At 58.3% G+C, this 17,382-nt stretch overlaps 2 protein-coding genes and 1 long non-coding RNA gene across 5 annotated transcripts in view; 1 reads left to right on the top strand and 2 right to left on the bottom strand.

Annotated features, from left to right (window-relative positions):
• The window catches only part of S100A10 (S100 calcium binding protein A10), an 8,792-nt gene extending 7,541 nt beyond the window's left edge, over positions 1 to 1,251 (bottom strand). For both annotated transcript variants that reach the window (XM_016126078.2, XM_016126079.2), the window contains exon 1: positions 1,132 to 1,251. The gene's annotated coding sequence lies outside the window, so the exon portion shown is untranslated. The remainder of the gene's footprint in view (positions 1 to 1,131) is intronic.
• Positions 1 to 8,788, top strand: part of LOC118612947 — a 9,570-nt gene extending 782 nt beyond the window's left edge. Inside the window, exons 2-3 of the long non-coding RNA XR_004955301.1 lie at positions 7,600 to 7,823; positions 8,418 to 8,788. This is a non-coding gene — a long non-coding RNA (uncharacterized LOC118612947). The remainder of the gene's footprint in view (positions 1 to 7,599; positions 7,824 to 8,417) is intronic.
• A 3,276-nt stretch (positions 8,789 to 12,064) lies between these two features.
• S100A11 (S100 calcium binding protein A11) lies at positions 12,065 to 16,862 on the bottom strand. Of its 2 annotated transcripts, none has more exons than XM_016126077.2 (3): positions 16,813 to 16,862; positions 13,311 to 13,463; positions 12,065 to 12,374 (listed from the first exon to the last, which is right to left on the bottom strand). In XM_016126077.2, exons 1-3 carry the CDS (start codon positions 16,813 to 16,815, stop codon positions 12,228 to 12,230), a joined length of 303 nt encoding a protein of 100 aa, XP_015981563.1. In that variant the 5' UTR covers positions 16,816 to 16,862; the 3' UTR covers positions 12,065 to 12,227. The 2 variants fall into 2 exon arrangements, with proteins under 2 accessions (XP_015981563.1, XP_015981562.1); XM_016126076.2 differs by lacking the exon at positions 16,813 to 16,862 and adding an exon at positions 13,758 to 13,911.
• Between the last annotated feature and the right edge of the window lie 520 nt (positions 16,863 to 17,382).

Here is a 17,382-nt window from a genome sequence, read left to right as displayed (position 1 = left end):
GGGGTGACTCACTTCCTTTTGGAAAAAGCCCTCGAAGACAGCACAGATCCCCTTTCCCTGCAGGGAGTGCCCTGTCCGAACCATCTGCAGAGTGGCTGGAACCATCGGGCCACACCCACGTGGTCTCACAGCTGAGTCACAGGCCTCCACTGGGAGAACCCCAGCCCTTTGTGCTGACCGCGCCCTGCCTAATGCTCCCAGCTCCCCGCAGAGGGAAGGGGGGTGGGCTTAACGCGGTCCAGGCTGGCCTGGCGGCCCCCGCCCAACGCAGCGAGGCCGCACAGTGCAGTATTGAGGGCCGGAGGACGCGCCGTTCTTTCGGCCAAGTTCAAGTCGTGCCCAGGTGCCCAGCATCGTCTGTCTTTGGCTGCCGTCTCGTTGCAGCGGCCCAGATTAATCTGGGCTGGAAGGTCTTGGATCAAGCCCGCGTCCCCTACTCTTTACTCTTTGTAGTTCCACTCGTTTAAGGCAGCGAGCAGGGAACTGTTTCAGTAGAAAAATCGCTCTACATAGTTCTGCCCCCTCCCCGCGCCCCCAAACTGCAGCATAAAGAAATCAAACGGACCGCCCTCCCTGCACCCGCATGGGGCAGACAACGGGAAGCCCGACCTGAGCATCCGGGCGAGGGGCTAAGGGGTCCTCTGGGAACGGTGCCTGCCCCGCCCGCCCGGACGCCCCCGACCCGCGCCGCGCAGCCTGGGCCGGGCGCTGGGGGGCGGCCCCCGACATCTGGTCTGGGCGGAGCTCAGCCTGCAGCGGCGCCCACAAAGCCTGCGCCGGGACAGGGGGCCCGAAGCGGGCGGCGCTTCCCTGGGGAGGCGAGTCGGGAAGGAGGCAGGTGGGGGTACGGGAAGGTCCCCGGAAAGGGAGGCGAAAGCAGACTCCGGGGCACCCGCCCCGCGGCCCGCAGTGAAGGTCGGGCGCCCGCTCCGGGCGCGAGCATCTGGGGTGGGGGTGGGGGGTCGCCTCGCCTGGGTGTGGCCCAGAGCGCGGACGCCCCCAGCCGCCCCCGCCCCGCGCCCCCGGCGCCGGGACGCCCCGCGAAGCCAGGCCGGCGGGTCAGAGCCCGGTGCGGGGGTCCCCGGGCGCGGGCCCGGGGCCCGGGCGGCCCAGGGGCGGGGCGGAGCTCACCTCGGCGGGTCGCTCGGCTGGGTCGCTCGGCTGGGTCGCTCGCTGGCTGGGTCGCGCGGCCAGTGAGCGGGGCGCCGCGCGCCGGGCGCCTTAGTAGGTTGGGGTGGGGGTGGGGGCGGCGGGAGGAGCCTGGGCGGGTGTCGCGCCCGGCGCACCCCACCCCTTCGCCCGCCCCTTCCTGGCCCGCGCCCCGGGCCGCTCGCGCGCTCCCCGCCCGGGCGTGCGGAGGGGCCCCCGGGCCCGCGGCCGCCCCCGGCGACAGCGTCGGCGACAGCGTCTCTTCCCCCTCGGACACCCGCGCCGTGCCAGGGAGCGAGGGCGTCCCGCCCGGCGGGTTCGCGAGTGGGGCGCGCTGGCCCGGACCTGGTCACCCGCAGGTCTAGGAATTATTTTCGAGACGGCACGGCAGGGCCGGGCCCGTGGGGCCCCAGGGACTTGGCGGTTATCGGGTCCGAGCCGAGGGTCTTCGCGGCCGCGCCCACGGGTGGGAGGGCGAAGCTGGCGGCCCCGGGCGCTCCTCACCCTCGGTGCGAAGGGAGGGGGGCCTGCGGCGGGTGCAGCTTCGGCTGCAGTTGACAATATTAAAACCGAAGTTCCAAAGCCTCCTTTTGTCCTGTAATTGGCTTGTTTGGTCCTCGATGCCCTTTAGAAGAAATTTCTGAAAGAAATCCAGAGAAAACGTAAATGTTTCCTGGCAAATGCGTATCTCCTCCCCGCTCCCCGGTGCAGGGCTACATGCAAACTACTAGCAGCTGCTGGTGGCAAAGGGCCTGGTCCTAAGTCATGGATTTTCCTTTGTTCCCAAGGGAGGTCCTGGGAGGAGTGAGTGATCTCGAAGGAATGAGCAGACGCGGGGAATCCTCCAAGTGCCGCTCGCACGTGACCGAGCCGGCCGCTGCGGGGAAGCCCAGCTTGGAATGCGACTCTGGCTCCCGCTGTGTCCTCCCGAGTTCTTCCCAGGCCCCAGGTCACCGTCAAGGGCCCAGGGACCCTGCATGCCTTGGGTTGTGGGAACACCTGAGCTCCTGCACACCTTAGTTTCTTCCTTTGACTCACAGACCTTTAGGAATGCTCTGTATAAACGCTGGGCCCTGGGGAGTCAGAGATTCTAATCAGTCTCTCCCCAAAGACCTTCTGTGATCTTGTGATAAGCAAACAATTAAAATCCCTGGGTTGGGTAAGTGGTAAAGACAGCATGGGCCTCCCTGAGGAGACCCAGGCGGGGCCTTTGAGTCCCCTGGGAGTGGTCACAGAACACTCCCCACTCCCCCGCAGGAGGCTGCCTTTGACGGGTGTTTTGAAAATAACAATACCACTTACTATGACTTTTAAATGTGATTGTAAAAAAGCTTAAGTTCTTATTGCGTAAGATTTGGAAAATACAGCAGTGTCTAAGAAAAAAAATTTTAAACGCGTGAACCAAGGATGAAAACACTGCCGTGGGTTTCATTCTAGTCTTTTTATGCCTATATAACATATGTTTACATTACTTGGGGATTTAGGAGGATTTTTAAAAAAAATTGAACCCAGAATACACTCTTGAATTCGCTCCCTGAGGGCGTTCAGAAAAGGGAGTTGAGGCAGTGGATGTAGGAATGAGGGAAGAAACAGGGCCTTCTCTACCCCAACTGGAGCGCTTTCACGGTTCCTTCCAGAGTTATCAGGCATGAGCCTGTAATTTTGCTAAAATTACAGCCATTGTGACAGCCCTAAATCCAGTGGGTGTTATTTAGTGAAGGGCTAGGAAGCGCTGGAAAGTGTTAAAAATAAGTAAACTCATTTTTTTTTTTGGCTTTTGATGGGATTCCTAAATTGTGATCACATTGATTAAAAATTATGTGTTCTATTTTGTCCCATTGTACTTTATCTTGACTGTTTTCTATGTTATTGAGTACTTACCAAGAGCACGAATGTTCATTCATTCATTCATTTCTTTTTTTCCATTTAATAAGTGACAATCCAACTACAGTGTGGCCTCTCCACTGTCCTCTCCGGCCTGCCAGCCAGACTCCCAGGCTCTAGTGGCTTCAGTGCTACCAGACAGAAGGGTCCTAGGTTTCTGAGATGTGGCGCTAAGTGCTGAGGATACAGCATGGCCATTCTCCTTGTCCTCTTGTGGCTTTTTATGACTTTATGTACTTTTTTTTTTGGAGGCGGCGAAAGTTCTCTTTGCTAGCAATTAATTTAGCACCAGTATGCCATGGACATTATAATAATTTCACAAGCCAGTCGCAAACAGGATAATATCTCTTAATAAGCCAAATAAAGAAACAACGTAATCCAAACAAATGACCAGATTAATCACACTATTGTTCCAGGCAAGGGGAGGTGACGGGATCAAGTGACCTTCTTGCAGGGGGGCATTCGGTGGAGCCCGACCTAGAGCGGATTTCCAGCGGCCAGGGCAAAAGTAAAAGTCCCAGTCGCTAGAGCACGTTGCTAGGGAACGAGGACCTCAGCGTTGGGGCGCTGGCGGGTCCCTTTTCAGACCTCACCGGCTCGGTGTTTATCATCTAAGTGTCTCCTCGCCATCGCTGCTTCTCCACACTTCTTGTCCTTGTCAGCAAGCCCCCAGAGGGGCCCCGCAGCTGGCCCCCCCCCCCCCCGACTGCTTCTCAATGACAGGAGATGAATATAAAGGAGGAAACGCAGGTGAATGCCTAGCAGGGTGCCTGGCACATGGTAAGCGACCCGCTCATGGTCACGGCCAGTTATCAGTGAGCGGAGGGCGGGCTGGAGCCCGACAGGCCCGTGTCGGCTCTGCCCCGTGATCGCTTCGTGATCCTCCCGGCGTTTCCTCATCCATAAAATGGGTTTCAAATTCCTGTCCTGGGGGTGGGTTATTACGGGGGTTGTATGAAGCGATCTGTGTGCCGCCCACCCGAAGGCAGGAGCCAACCGCTCAAGGTCTTGGAATCATTTTAAAATAGTTTCCTGCATATGCTTAGCCTCTTATTGAATACGCAAAAACGGACAGATAAAACCTTGATGAAAATCAGCCGTAAGTTGGTGAGTCTGCCCACATTATGGGTTGGGGCGGCTGACAAAGAAGGACCCAGGAATTTGACGCTCCTCTTTCATTTTCTAGTCGCAAGGGACCCTGATCTCCTCGGTCTCTTCCGAGGAGGAAGAAAAAGGGGCGTTATCTCTTGAGTTAGGTAATGAGGCCAGAACAGAGCACCAGATTGTCAGACCCCCAGGAATGCTGGGTGCTGGCCGGGAGCTCTGCGTGCGAGGTAGGGCCTGCCCGCCATGGGCTGTGGTCTGCCGGGCTCACATAGGCCCTTCTCTTGTTCAGAACTTGAGACTAAGTGGTATTCCAGGCAGAAGTCGTGGGGGCCGGAGGAAAGGGAAAGTTATTTAGGCCACAGATGCTCTGTGTTCAGTGCTGACGCTGGAATGGGGCCGGGGAAGGCGCAGACCTGCAGGCCTGTGACTCAAACCCCTCGTGCAGTGCTGGGTGCTCGGTGTGAACCGATGCCCAAACAGCGTCAGCCCGCAGCCAGCTCTGGGGGTTCCCCGCAATCCCGGTTCCGGGCTCGGGGCCGGGGGCGGCGGGGCGGGCAGGAGGGGCAGGAGGGGCAGGAGGGGCGGGGGGGGGCGTGTCCTAATTTCCTGGCTGGCGCTGTGGGGCCCTCTGGTGGCTGCAGCGTGAATAGCACTGCATGGGGTTCGCTTTCTCCTGCCTGGCCCTGCCTGGCAGGGTGAGGAGCGGGAAGGAAGTCCTGTCTGGAAGCCGGAGGCTTGACCATGGGTCTGGGAAGTTCACCTAGCTGGCCAGAGACAGAGGCTGCGACTTAGGGTGGCCCCTTGTCCCATTCGCTCATGCCTTTGGTGGCGTTTCTCAGGGCTCGAGCAGCGGGGACAGCGATGCTCTGTGTGCAAGATGCAAAAACAAAACAAAACAAAAAACAGATGAAAATAGAGTTGTTGGGCTGAACTAGTGTTTGGTGCCATATGGATCACAATCTCGATTAGGGCATACGATTTAACCAGTTTTATTGGTCGGCTTTTAAGTGAATTCATTCTAACACTTTTGAGGGTAGACATTCTAAAGGCCGAAGTGCCTGTTTTTTGGAGGGTGCGCCGCTGGCGATCAGGGCGGCGTCTCTGATCTCTGAGGTCCGCATCGGCCACGTTACATCAGAATGAAAACATGCCGTGTCCCTGCTTATTCAAAACTAACGTCATCATCTTACAGTCTGCCAAGTCCTGTCTCATACATTTATCTTATTGGTTCTGAGTAATCACCCCAAGAAGTATTTTAGATTGATTAGTATTAGCATTGTAATTTTTTTGTGGTTTACATATATTTTCTCCAAGTCTCACAAAAGACCTGCTAGATTCTGAGTCTGTTTGCAGCTGACCTGAGAGCATAAGCGTAGCCCCGTTAGAGCCCAGGTAAGGCTAGTCTCAAAGCCAGTCTCTGGCCGCCTCCTCACTCTACCTGTCTTTGGGTAGAGCATCAGGACAGCCTCTTCGGAGAACAACCAGATCTCGGCAGGATCGTGGGGAGTGTTCACAGCTGGCTCTGACGAGAGCCAGCATTCGTGGCCAGGGGCACGCGGGTGTAGATGGCGAGAGCGGTGGGAATTCGGAGCGGCAGCTCCCCTCCCGGCCAGGACGCTTAGAAATGACTTCATGGGAGGAACGAAGGAGCCGCGAAGGGTGGTCAGATTTGCTAAGCATCGGTGTTGGGGCACGTGGGACCGGTGCCGAGGGGAGGGCAGCCCCACGTGGGGTCGGGGGAGAAACATGAATAAAAACGCGGAGGACGCATCTGGAGAAATAGCGGGGGCGGCTGGCAAAGGGGTTTGGGGCGTAGGGGCCAGATTCTTGATGCTTTTCACTTCCGGGCTAAAGATTGAGACGGTGGCCCGTGAGGGGGGAGTGTGCAGACCCTGGCTCTCCCAGTGGTCACTTGACCGAGAACCGCTTCCCGGGCGACGCCTTGGCTTCCTGTGTGCGTTTCCTGGCCCGGCTGGGACCCGGGTGGGATGCCTGGCTCCAGCCGTGTCCCCCAGCCAGGCTCGGCCGTCTGGTGATGGGAGCGTGAGGCCGGGAGCTGGGGAGCCGCGGGGCTGGCTGCCGAGGGGACGACGCTCCTGGTCCCGGTGCCGAGCGACTCCCAGGCCAGGCGAGGAGTCGGGCCGTGGTGGGCGGCGGTGAAGGGGGGTCATGAGGTGGGCGTGCTGGCTGACCCCAGGTCCAGACGCCCTCGGGTTCTAGTCGGATGTCATGCCATCGTGGACCCCCACCCCCTCCCCCAGGTTGGGGGCCTCCGTTAGCATCTCATGGACCTCATCGCAGGGCATAGATGTTGCGTGTGGGCTCACTTGTCCCTGCCAATGCCTGTAGTTCTGGGGACAGAGATCTGTGTTGGTGTTGAGGGGAAGCAGAGTTGGCACCTGAAAATCTGCCTTTTGGAACATGGATTATTTAAAGCTGGTTATTTTTAAGAAAAGAAAGGCTCAGAAAAAAACCTTTGACCTCCCCCTAAATGCCTAAAAGAATTTGGATAGAGGACCTGCTCCAGGAAGGAGCTGTCGTCACAGGTCACCGCAGTTGAATACGAACTCGTGTGACAGGCAGAGAGGAGCCGAGCGAGGCCCGTCAGCTAAACGCGCTCTCTGTGCCCGGTTGGCCCAGCGAACACTCACGGCCCAACCATTCGCCCTTCCGTCTCCATGGGAACCGCCTCCCTGCCCTTGAAGTCCCAGACCACACCCCCCACCTTCTCCTTGGCTCAAGATGGTACATGAGCCTCAACTGCCCCATCTGCCCTTGGGTCTCATAGGCTTGCGGAACCCCCGTGTGCACATACGTAATAAGTTTAGTTATTTTCTCCTGTTCATCTGTCTCAGGTCAATTTGATTATTAGACCAGTCAGAGAAAATTAGAAGGGTCCTGGCTCCGAATGGCATGCCCTAAGCGAGGAATCTAGCCGGGCACCTGTGGGGGAGGGTAAGCTGGTGGCAACGCCTCAGTAGCCCATCTCAGCCCGAGGTGCTCAGTTTCTCTTTTCGGAAAATGTGACTTAAAATCTATCGCCTATCCTAGCAAGTGAACGAGTTGCAGCTCTCCACGTTTTAGAAGAAGACATTCAAGCTTCCCAGCTCAATCCGTTCGTAAAAGGCAGTAGTAGATGCATAGCTATGTGTGTCGCGAAGGTTCGATAGCGACAGAAAAGCTTCCTTTTATGAAACGGTTGTCCATTGACTCGACCTAACACATGATAACGTGTTTTTTTCTTCTTCGTAGTGTTTAATGTGGCAGCTGTGGTGAAGTAGAAAGAGAGTTAGGAAATTGGTGTTTGAATTTGGGTTCTCACAGTCATTAGCTTCGGGATCTAGGGCAATTCACCTACCCTCTTCCAACTGGTTTCTTCCTCTTCAAAGTGAGGTTAAAAATACCCAAGATTAGGAAAACCCACTCCATTATACAAATGATTTTCGTGCATTTGTTCAGATACTCACTGAGTGCCAACTGAATGCTCAACACGGTCTAAACCCTGGACGCAGAAGTAGCCAGAACCTCTCTTCTGGGAACCGCCGTCTGACAGGGCCAGCCGACACTCAAACAGCCCGTGAAGGTGGGAAGTGTCGCCGAGATGCTGCCCCTGGTTAGCGAGCGAAGACGGGGGTATTGGGGGGCCCCCGAGGCTGATCTGAAGGATGGACAGAGTTAGCCAGGTGAGGAGGGTCGGGGGACGGCGGGGCGGGGAGGCATCCGAGGAGCTACAGGGGACTCACCGGGTGTGTGGGGCATGTGCAGAGCTTGGGGACTTCGGCACACGGGATCCGTGAGGGACCTCCACGACCGAGTGAGGAAATTTGAACTTTATTCTCAACACTGGGAGAATCGCTTCAAGTTTAACACGTATGCGCTTTTCTGATTATAAAAGGAATCTGCATCCATTGATAGAAAAATGGAACATACAGAAACGTTTAAATTAAAAAAGCAGTGCCCAGAGGTAACTGTCATCCATATTTCGGTAAATGTGCTCGGCGAAGGCACAAGTTAATGCCGCTGGGCCCGGGCTGATGCGTGTGGTCCGCGGGCCTCCGGCAACAGCCGTTAACACTTTTAGCTGTGAAAATGTTATGATTATATTTTAAAATAAGAGTCCTTATCATTTAGAGACCTATATTGAAATACTTATGGATAAAATATGTTGCCTGGGATTTACTTCAGAATCGCCCAGTGTTGGGTTGGCTGTGTAGAAGGGTATAAATCACCCATGAGTCTGATTATATTATTATATTATATTCTCTCTATTTTTGTAGGAATTTTCCAAGATAAAAAGAAAAAAAGGGATGGGAGGCAAAACCTATCCCTTGTGTCTGGCGTTCTCTTTAAAGGGCATTTTCACCCCCGTTATTTCGGCGGAGCCTTCTAACAGCCCTGTGGGGAGATGAGGCAGGACGCGCGTGGAGGAGGAGACTCGGAACGTGCCCAGGGCACTGGGCAGGTGAGCGGTGGCTCCGGGAGCAGGATCCAGGCGTCCGCGGACCTGGCGAAGACGGCGGGACGGAGTGGGGAAAATCCCGGGAGCAGGCGATTTCGGGGGACACGGCTGCAGGTGGCGGCCGGGTCACTGGGTCTGGTGACAGCCGGTTTCGTCCACCCGGGAGAGCGAGGCCAGCCTGGGAAGGAGGAGGAGGAGGAGGAGGAGGAGGCGGCGGACCGGACTGAGTGGCCGCAGAGTCGGGGCGCGGAGAGGCCGCGCCACGCCACGCGCACGCGCACCGCCCCCTCTGCTGCGCCTCGCGCCGCTCCCCGCCAGAGTGGATCCCTTTTGGGGCTTCGTTTGGCAGTCTTTCCAGAAGCCCTGGTGACTCTGCAGATTGGGGTAGCCAGTAAGTCGCCCCGAGGATAAACCGTGACAGCGGTGACAGGAGCTGTTCTCTCCGCCTGGGCTGCGTTCTCGGTGGAGAGAGGTGGGGCGAGGCCGGGGTCACCGCCGCGTCACCCCCGTTCTCACGGGGCGCTCGGCGAGTCCGGGCCCAGTCCGGACTTGCCTCTCCCGCCCTGAGTTTCCTTTCTTGACGGCAGCCACCCGAGAATGCTTTCGGGGTGACGGGGCGGCGGGGGAGCGCGGGGACGCAGAGACGAAGCGTGCGTGGCCACAGGTGCCGCCGCCGGGTGCGGTGCTCGCGTCTCCCGCCTGGATTCCCACCCCGACGCTCACCGGCGGCCGTGGGCGGCGCACGGGGTCGCTGTGCGGGGGGCGCGGCCGTGGCCACCAGGTCCTCGGAGGAGCAGGGCGCGGGGAAGGGCGTTGGCTTCCCGGCCCTTCGCGTCTGTAGGTTCCTGCGCTTCTGTGTCTCTCCACGTGCTCCTGTTCATGCGCCCTATTTCTCGCTGTGTTTATTTGAACATTTTAAACAGAGACGTCCGCCCCGGATCGCTCGCCCTCGTCACCTGCGTGCGAAGCCCGTTTAGGTGCTGCCTCGGCCCGCGGATCCGGTGCCAGGGGCAGGGCGGGTTGGAGCTCCGGTTCCTCTCGGGTGACCCCCCCCCCGACGTTGCTTCCCCACCCCCAGCCCCCAGCCCCAGGGCTCTCCGGTCTCGCCTGGGACGGCGGGCTGAGTTTTCCTGTCTCCATCACTGACGGGGCAGCTCTCTAGCTGGGGGCTGTGTTCCCTCCACCACGGCCCAGCGACACATGGCCTCAGCGCTGGCGTTCCGCGGCGGCTGCGTGTCGCCTTTTGCCTTCGGCATCTGGATACATCTTTCTGTCTTTTGAACTGACCAAGTATTTAGGTTTTTGGGGGGACGTGGAGTGGGGGGCTTCCTTTCATTCACACTGTGTCCCTGCTCCAACCTCAATCTTGACAGAAGTCCTAGTATCATGGCCCAAAATCTTCATGAAAAATGATGGATCTTTCCTTGATGGGTTTTTTTTTTTTTTTCAGTACAAAAATTTTTACATTGGATTTGGCAATAATTTCTTGGGTACGGCACCAAATGCACAGGCGATAAAAGAAAAAATAGATAAATTGGACTTCACCAAAATTAAAAGTTTTCTTGCATCGCACGGGAGGACCGCTGCGTGCCCACTACGGAGACGGGGCGGAGGGGCCAGGGCCGGAGGAGGGGCCAGGACCGGAGGACCGGCAGGTGCGAGGCTGCTGCTCTGTCCAGGTCCGGTGGGGGGCAGCCGGGGGCAGGGGAGGGCCGGGGAGGGCTTCAGGGGTGTTTGGGTGGAGAATCAGATGAACTTGGGGGGTCGACTGGATGTGAGGAGTGAGGGCGGAGGAGTCAGAGCTGACTCCGTGTTTCCGGGCTGGGCTGCCTGGTGGGCTGGGGCGCCAGGCCCTCACGTGGGGAGCAGTGGAGGGGAGCAGGCAGCGTCGGCCCTGAACAACTGTCTGATGAGGTTCGCCAGCCCCCTTCCCAGCCACGCTCCCCGTGCCTGTCGCCGTGCCTGCCGCAGCCCCTCCTCTCCTCGGAGGCGGCTTCCTCCCCTGCCGCCCACTCCCAGGCCTCCCTCTGGCCTCTCCCCAGACTCCAGTGGCAGATGCCATGCTGGACCTCCCAGTGGCACCTCAGGCAGGGCGCGCCCGCACGGAGCTCATCGCCTCCGCCCAGCCGGCGTCTCCTCTTTCCGTCTCTCTCTCCGTCCATCATGCGCCGCGCCTGTCGGAGGCACTCGAGGGCCGCTAATGGTGACTTCCATCGAGCTTGGTTGGTCGCGGTTGGCCCTGACTCGTCCAGACTCGTCCAGGGAGCCACGTCGTGTCCGAGTTGGAGGCCCAAGCCAGGGCCGGCGACTGCCCGGTGCAATGGCAAACGGGCCAGTCACCTTGGGACGCCTGACATTTCCCCGTCTCTGCGCGGCTCAGTGTTCTTTAGGATAATAACACTGCTTAATCATTGTTATTTTGATAAAGGATGCACCGGCAAGGGGATAATTAAGGGCCCCACCCCCATCTTAAGCCGCTAAGTAATGAGCGAAGGGCTGTTCCGTTGGCAGCTACAATTCTTCTTGAAAAGTGTGGGGACTCGCCAGCCTGGGGCACTGGTTAGTGCCTCGACTCTTGAATTCCAGAGCCAACTCCCGCCTCCAAATAAAAAGCAGCCTCAGAAACGGTCTGATTCATTCTATTAATTTACAAAGGAAGAAACTGTGACCCAGAGAGATTTTCCCTAAGACGTTAAAACTTGAGATGGAGGCGGAGTCGGTTTCTCTGGAAGCGTTGCTTTTCCTCTGTGCGGCTCGGGGGCCAGTGTCAGCCCTTTAAGGCCCCTCTTCCCAGCGGCCATCGTCAGCCCTGGGCGGCCTACTGACCCTGCTCTCCGCTCTTGCCCTGTGGCCGCGTCAGAGGGCTTGGAAGACTAAAACCGACGTTGCTGAGCCCACAGACAGACACACAGCCCCGGCCACTGGCCGCCGTGCGGCCTTGGGCTCCTCGCGCACCTCGCGCCTTCCCACCTCAGGACCTTCGCCTTCTCCTCCTCCCGAAATGCCCCCCTCCGCCTTCGAATGTTCCCTCCCGCTTACCCATCAGATCTCGGCCAACGCCATCTCCTCAGAAGACTGCCCGCCCCCGGCCCCCGTCAACCTGTGACCCGCCGCCTCGGGCTTTCCTTCGTAGGGTTTACCACACTCTCACCGTCTTTCGTGTATTCGCTCCCTGTTCCGCACCCCCCCCCATTAGGACGGAAAAGTAGCGAAGGTGGGACCCTGTCTGCCTTGCGGGCCGTGTCCCCAGAGCCTGCATCAGTGCCTGCCGCAGGGGTGAGTGGATGTTTAACGAGTGCCTGGTGGCACGTGGCATCTCGCCATCAGCCCGAGTGATTCGGGCTCTGCTGGCGTCGTGAGTCATTGTCACCCTGCCGTGCAGCCTCTGGGGGCTGCTCTCATCGGGCGGGTTTACATCCCTCCCACCCTTCTCCCTCCCTGCACAAATGTACTGACTCTCCGGGGTGTGTCTTAAAAAATGGTGATTTTTATTACTACCGGCCGGAGTGGCCTGCGTGGGGCGGTGGGTGCGCCGGGCTCAGGGGACGGGCAGTCCGTGGCACGATGGTGACCCGGACCTGGAAGGAAAGGCGTCCATCCGGAGGCCAGCTTCAAGGGCTCCTCGGACCTACTTCTGGGTGCGGGTAAAGGAGTCATGGCAAGCGACCGCCAAGCCGCCGATAAGATTAAGAAATTCTTGGAAGTCTAGCTGCCCGTCGCGGTTGGTGTCCAATTTCTTCATCATGCGGTCGAGGACACCGGGGTCCTTCTGGTTCTGCAGAGGCGATAATAACAATAATAATGATAATACGGACAGCCCACCTTTATACTGTCCTTCCTAAGATGCTTTCAAATATGCGGCCACAGTTCATCCTCAGAGTGTGAGGCGCAGGTGTGGGGAGGGGGTCATTAGTGCCTCCCTGCCCAGACACAGGAACAGGCTCAAGGCGGTGAAGTGACTGGCCTCAGGAGAGGACCTAAGACTCGAACCCAGGTTTTCTGGCTCCTAGTCCAGGGTTCTTTCTGTGACGATCAGGGGTTATTCAATTTTATGAAAACAGTGGGACACTTTTTTCAAGTGTTACATGCAATCCCTGCATACAATCTGTGTAAAAGAGGATGCGGATGTGGGTCCTGTCCAATCCCCGCCCACCCCTGCTCAGCCATGCGCCCAAGCCACACACACATACGCGCTTTCGGCCGCTGGTTACACACGGCTATCCAAATTAATCTGAGAGTCAGTTCCTCAGTTGCACCCGTGGCTAGTGGCTATCATCTTGGCCAGTGCAGATGTATAAAACAATTTTTCCATCATCGCAGAAAAGTCCTGCTGGACGGGGCTGCCCTAGAGGCTTTGGGGTGCAGGACTAAGATTTGAAAACTCTTCTTTTAGGCCATTTACCATTTCACCCCTTTCCCTAAATGGTAAATGGAAGAAAAACAAAACCCCACTGTTCCCTACACCAAGTAGTTTGATAGCTTTGAACTTTAAAACACACCTTAGTCAAAGAAAAAGAGGAGAAAAGGCCCATTGGTAGTCACTCAGGGCTCTCCCCGAGGTCCAGGGGCTCCGCCTAGGCTGCTCTGTGGGTGCCCCCCCTTTGGGGCGAATGAAGAGAAGGCCACAGCGAGGGGCAGCAGCCACGACTAGCCACTCTGCCCGTCTGGTTTCGTGCTGCATGTAGTCTGGGGGTGGGGTGGGGGGCAGTACCTTGGTGAAGGCAGCTAGCTCTGTGTTCATGAAGGTCAGGAACTCCGTCTTGGAGAGGCTGCTCCTGTTCCCGTCCCGACCAGCGTACCTCTGGAAGACGGCGATCAGGGACTCGATGCACCGCTCGGTCTCGGTGGGGCTGGACATTTTGGCCTTTGGAGAAAGAAATTCAAGGTTCAGACGAGGACGAGAGATCAAGGACAGGACGTGAGAGAACGCTCCCGGGAATCTTGTCTCTTCGTTTGGGTCAAAGCAGCTTCCTGAAGGGCTGGGTCATTTTGATGGGGGGCTAAGGGACCTCCAACAAACACAGGAAGTCACATTCCGTGGACTTCCCTCCCCCATCTCACAGGTTTATTCTAGGTGAAGCAGGTAAGTATGGAGCCCGTGCGTGGGTATGTTTGCAGTAGTGGCTTCCCCGGGTGACGGCGAGGGCCACAGCCTTACCGATGTGTGGGCACACATACGTATACACGCCGGAATCCACGTGCATACCAAGCATTGTAGAGACTAAACATTTCCCGTTTTCCAAGAATATACAGAAGCTACTGTGATGAATGAAAGGAGAGTTCCTTTTTATAGCGTTACTTAATTCCTGAGACTCATGGCATTTTCTAGAAGAAAACTGAAAGCATAGCTACTATTGTATATGGGACGGGAGACCTGAGACGAGTTTGGTGCCCAAAAGCAGCTTTCCTGCCAGAAAATTAGGAACAATCAGTTCTACTTGTGAGGAAACGGGCGCAAGAAGGGACTCGACGTGGCTGGCAGAGCCACACCCAGAGCCGCGGCCTCCGGGTCCCTTTCCGCAGCCCTCAGACTTCCGGATGCCACGAATTCCCCCGAGAGTGGCCGGTGGAACGTCTCTGGTCGCTTTAAACCAGGAAGGCTGATGTGCCGCTCACGCAGCTCCCTCGGCGTCTGCAGAAGTCTTCGCGTAAATTCCACGGCCCGGCGTGCGGGTCACCCGGCCGGTACCGGGGGCCGCGGGAGTGGCGGCCGACCTGCTGGGCTCCCCCTGGTGGGCAAGAGCGGCAACTGCGGGCTCCGCGGAGAGCTCGCCCGGCCACACCCTCGCCCGAGGCTTTATCTCGGGGCACTGACGACCTTCTGTGTTTCCGCCGTGATCTGGCAGTTTCGGGTTTAGCTGACGATTTGTTCCTGGGATTGACTTCCTGGCGCCCGCAGCCGGAGGCTTTCAGGCCCCGTGATTAACGCGCCCGTTCCCCGCTGTCTGCGGGCTGGTCACCGCGGTCCCTCACGCGGCGTTAGCAGCCCGGCCGGGTGGCGGCCTCCCGTGGCGGCTCGGGGCTTCGCTATGCCCTTTGGAAGCTGGGTTCCAAAGGACTCTTCCGGAGGTGGAGTCCTTCCCAAGTCACACAGTTGAAACTTTTTCTTTAAAAAAAAAAAAATGTTGGTGTATTCAGGGTTTGGGGAAGAAACAAAACACCGCAGCCTAGAAACCGATGTGTTTGCACAACAGCTTATCAGGACTGGGATCTCACTGTCAGAGGACAGCCCAGGACCGGGGAGGACTGTGCGCCAGATGGACAGGAAGCTCCAGACGGAGGGTCAAGGGCTTTGCGACCTTTTTCTAGCACTGCAGGAGCTTGCTCTGTTGCTTTTTCTTGAGAAATAGATTGCCACGCTTTTCCAGTTTCGGAGTGGCCTTCCGCTTTACTGTCTTTCTCCTTCCCATCAGTCTTGACTGAAATTTAGACGGCTTTTGTTCTCCTGAAAACTGTTGCTAGCGGCCACAAGGAGAAAAGTAAAACCTCTGCATTTCTCCCCAGAGATAATTTTCCAAAACAAAATAAAGAAGCACGATGGTCGACTCACTGAAATGGAACTGCAAAATCCGTAGAGCTGGAGGAGTCTGGAGATGGCCCGAGGAGGGAGCCAGAGACAGGAAAGCTTCGCCCCGGGTGGGGCAATGGCTGAGGTGAGACCCAGCTCCCCGCCTGGAGGCCAGGCCCTCCCCGCCACCCACCAGTCACTGTATTTGGTGAGGACCACGACAGGAGAAGCAATGTGATAAATAGATACTGAGAAAGAATTTTTTAAATGCATGCTAAATACTCAATATTTGAGTAAAGGGAAAAAAAAGTGAAAAAGTAACATTTGAAAAAGACTCAAGTACTGCAGTTCTCATTCTTAACCGACACCCCCTTTTCCTTCCAAGGACCCCCAGTGGCCCCTACTTTCCTCCTCCAGGGCAGCCACTCCAGGTCTTCGCCACCTGGCGGGGCAGGCTCTGCCCTTCCCAGGCTCCATGTGACACCGACTCTTGCATTTCGCATGGAAAGATGCGAGAATGACACACAGAGCAGGGGTTGGCCGATTCGGTTTGTAAAGGGCCAGAGGGTAAATATTTCAGGCCAGCATGGGCCACAGTGGTCTGTCACTGCTTTCAGGGCGGCCAGCAGCCACACAGACACTGCCTAGGTGAACGGGTGTGGCCCTGGGGGCCATGGAACTTGACCTGTGGACAACGAAGTTTGATTTTCATATAATTTTCACAAAGTATTATTCCTCCTTTGATTTTCTTTCAACCACTTAAAAATGCAAAATCCATTGGTGGCTTGGGGGAGGAGCAGAAGCCCCGTTGGGCCCGCGGGCGTTGGTTCCTGACTCCCTTCGCCAAGGAGAAGCAAGGTGGATTCCGGAGGCGGCTTGATGGAAAAGACAGACGGACAACGCCAAGTGGGGACGGCAGGAGCACAGAGGCCAAAACATGGCCCAGCGAGCGCGGGAAAGGTCAGTGGGCGAGAAGCCTCTGGAAGGCGGAGGGGGCCCGGCCGGCGCCGCCCACATTCTTGCCTCAGCCTCGGCTTCCCAGAGGCGCTCGGATTTCAGAGTCTCCTGCAGTTTGCGGGTGACTTACTGAAACGGATTTCCCCAGGGCTCCGACGACAGTTCTGAAATGTGCCGTCTCTGGGGCACAGGGAGGAGCCGGCGCCGCTCGCAGCACCCCACCCGCGTCTGCGCCCCGGCGCGGGGCTCCCGGCCCGGCGGGACCCCGATCCTTCCCAGCCCAGCGGGACCCCGATCCTTCCCGCCCGGCGGGACCCGGGTCCTTCCCGGCCCAGCGGGACCCCGATCCTTCCCGGCCCAGCGGGACCCCGATCCTTCCCAGCCCAGCGGGACCCCGATCCTTCCCGGCCCGGCGGGACCCGGGTCCTTCCCGGCCCTTCCCGGCCCGGCGGGACCCGGGTCCTTCCCGGCCCTTCCCGGCCCGGCGGGACGGGCGGCCTCCCCCGCGGTGACTTCCGCTTCCCAGCCGCAGCCCTGGTGCTCGCGGGGGACGCAGCGGCTCCGCGGCCCCCGCTGGACCCAGGTAGCAGGGCCCCTTCCCTCCGCCCTGGCCCGGGCCCCGCCGCGGGCTGAGCCTCCTGCGGTTTCCTGCCACGTCCGCCGGGAAGCGGCAGGCCCGGGCTGCGGGGAAGGGAGCCCGGGCGGGGTCCCTTCGACCCGCGAGCACGAGTGCGCGAGGCGGGCTCACCATGTCGGCGTGGAGCGAGGCGCGCAGGCTGTGAGCGCGGCGCGGCGCGGTGTGGGCAGCGGCGGGCTGGGCGGGGGCTCCCGCTCGTCCCCGCCTGTCCCCGCCTGTCCCCGCCCGCCCGGCCCCCGCCTGACTCACTCCCCCGCCCCCGCCGCGCAGATCCGGACTTGTCAGCCTCGCAGGCAGCTTCTCCTTGGAACTCGCACAAAGCCCATTGTCCTGCGAAGCCGGGTGATTTTTGACTTTTCTGAATTAAAAGTTTGCCCGGCCGGCCTCGGGAAGTCTGGCGGTGCCTGCGGTGGTTTCCCCCCTGCTTCTAGCTCATTCTGATCATTCCCGTCAAAGAGGCAGAAGAAAACCGTTTAAAAACGGGCCACCCGGGGCGTGGGTCGCCGTCGGGAGAGTAGAAGTTTCCAGAACCGGGGCTACCTGCTCCTCGCACCGGGCGTGGCCACAGCAAGCACCGCGGGGTTGCCTTTGCCGCCCGTATCTGTCTGGACGACGACAGTTAGACAGCGACAAAAGCTGCTGCGATTAAAGGCTGACCTCTGTCTGCGTGCCGTGGGCCAC

Source organism: Rousettus aegyptiacus, unplaced genomic scaffold (assembly GCF_014176215.1).
Source record: "Rousettus aegyptiacus isolate mRouAeg1 unplaced genomic scaffold, mRouAeg1.p scaffold_m13_p_17, whole genome shotgun sequence".
Classification (NCBI taxonomy): Eukaryota; Metazoa; Chordata; class Mammalia; order Chiroptera; family Pteropodidae; genus Rousettus; species Rousettus aegyptiacus.
Note: the sequence above shows the minus strand (reverse complement) of the source record. Positions and strands in the feature narration are given on the sequence as shown.

What these genes read in the sequence shown, in the direction of transcription:
- S100A11 (XM_016126076.2), bottom strand. An exon ending in AGCTAGCTGCCTTCACCAAG is followed by an intron (nt 12,375 to 13,310) that starts GTACTGCCCCCC and finishes TCGCCTCTGCAG; the next exon opens with AACCAGAAGGACCCCGGTGT.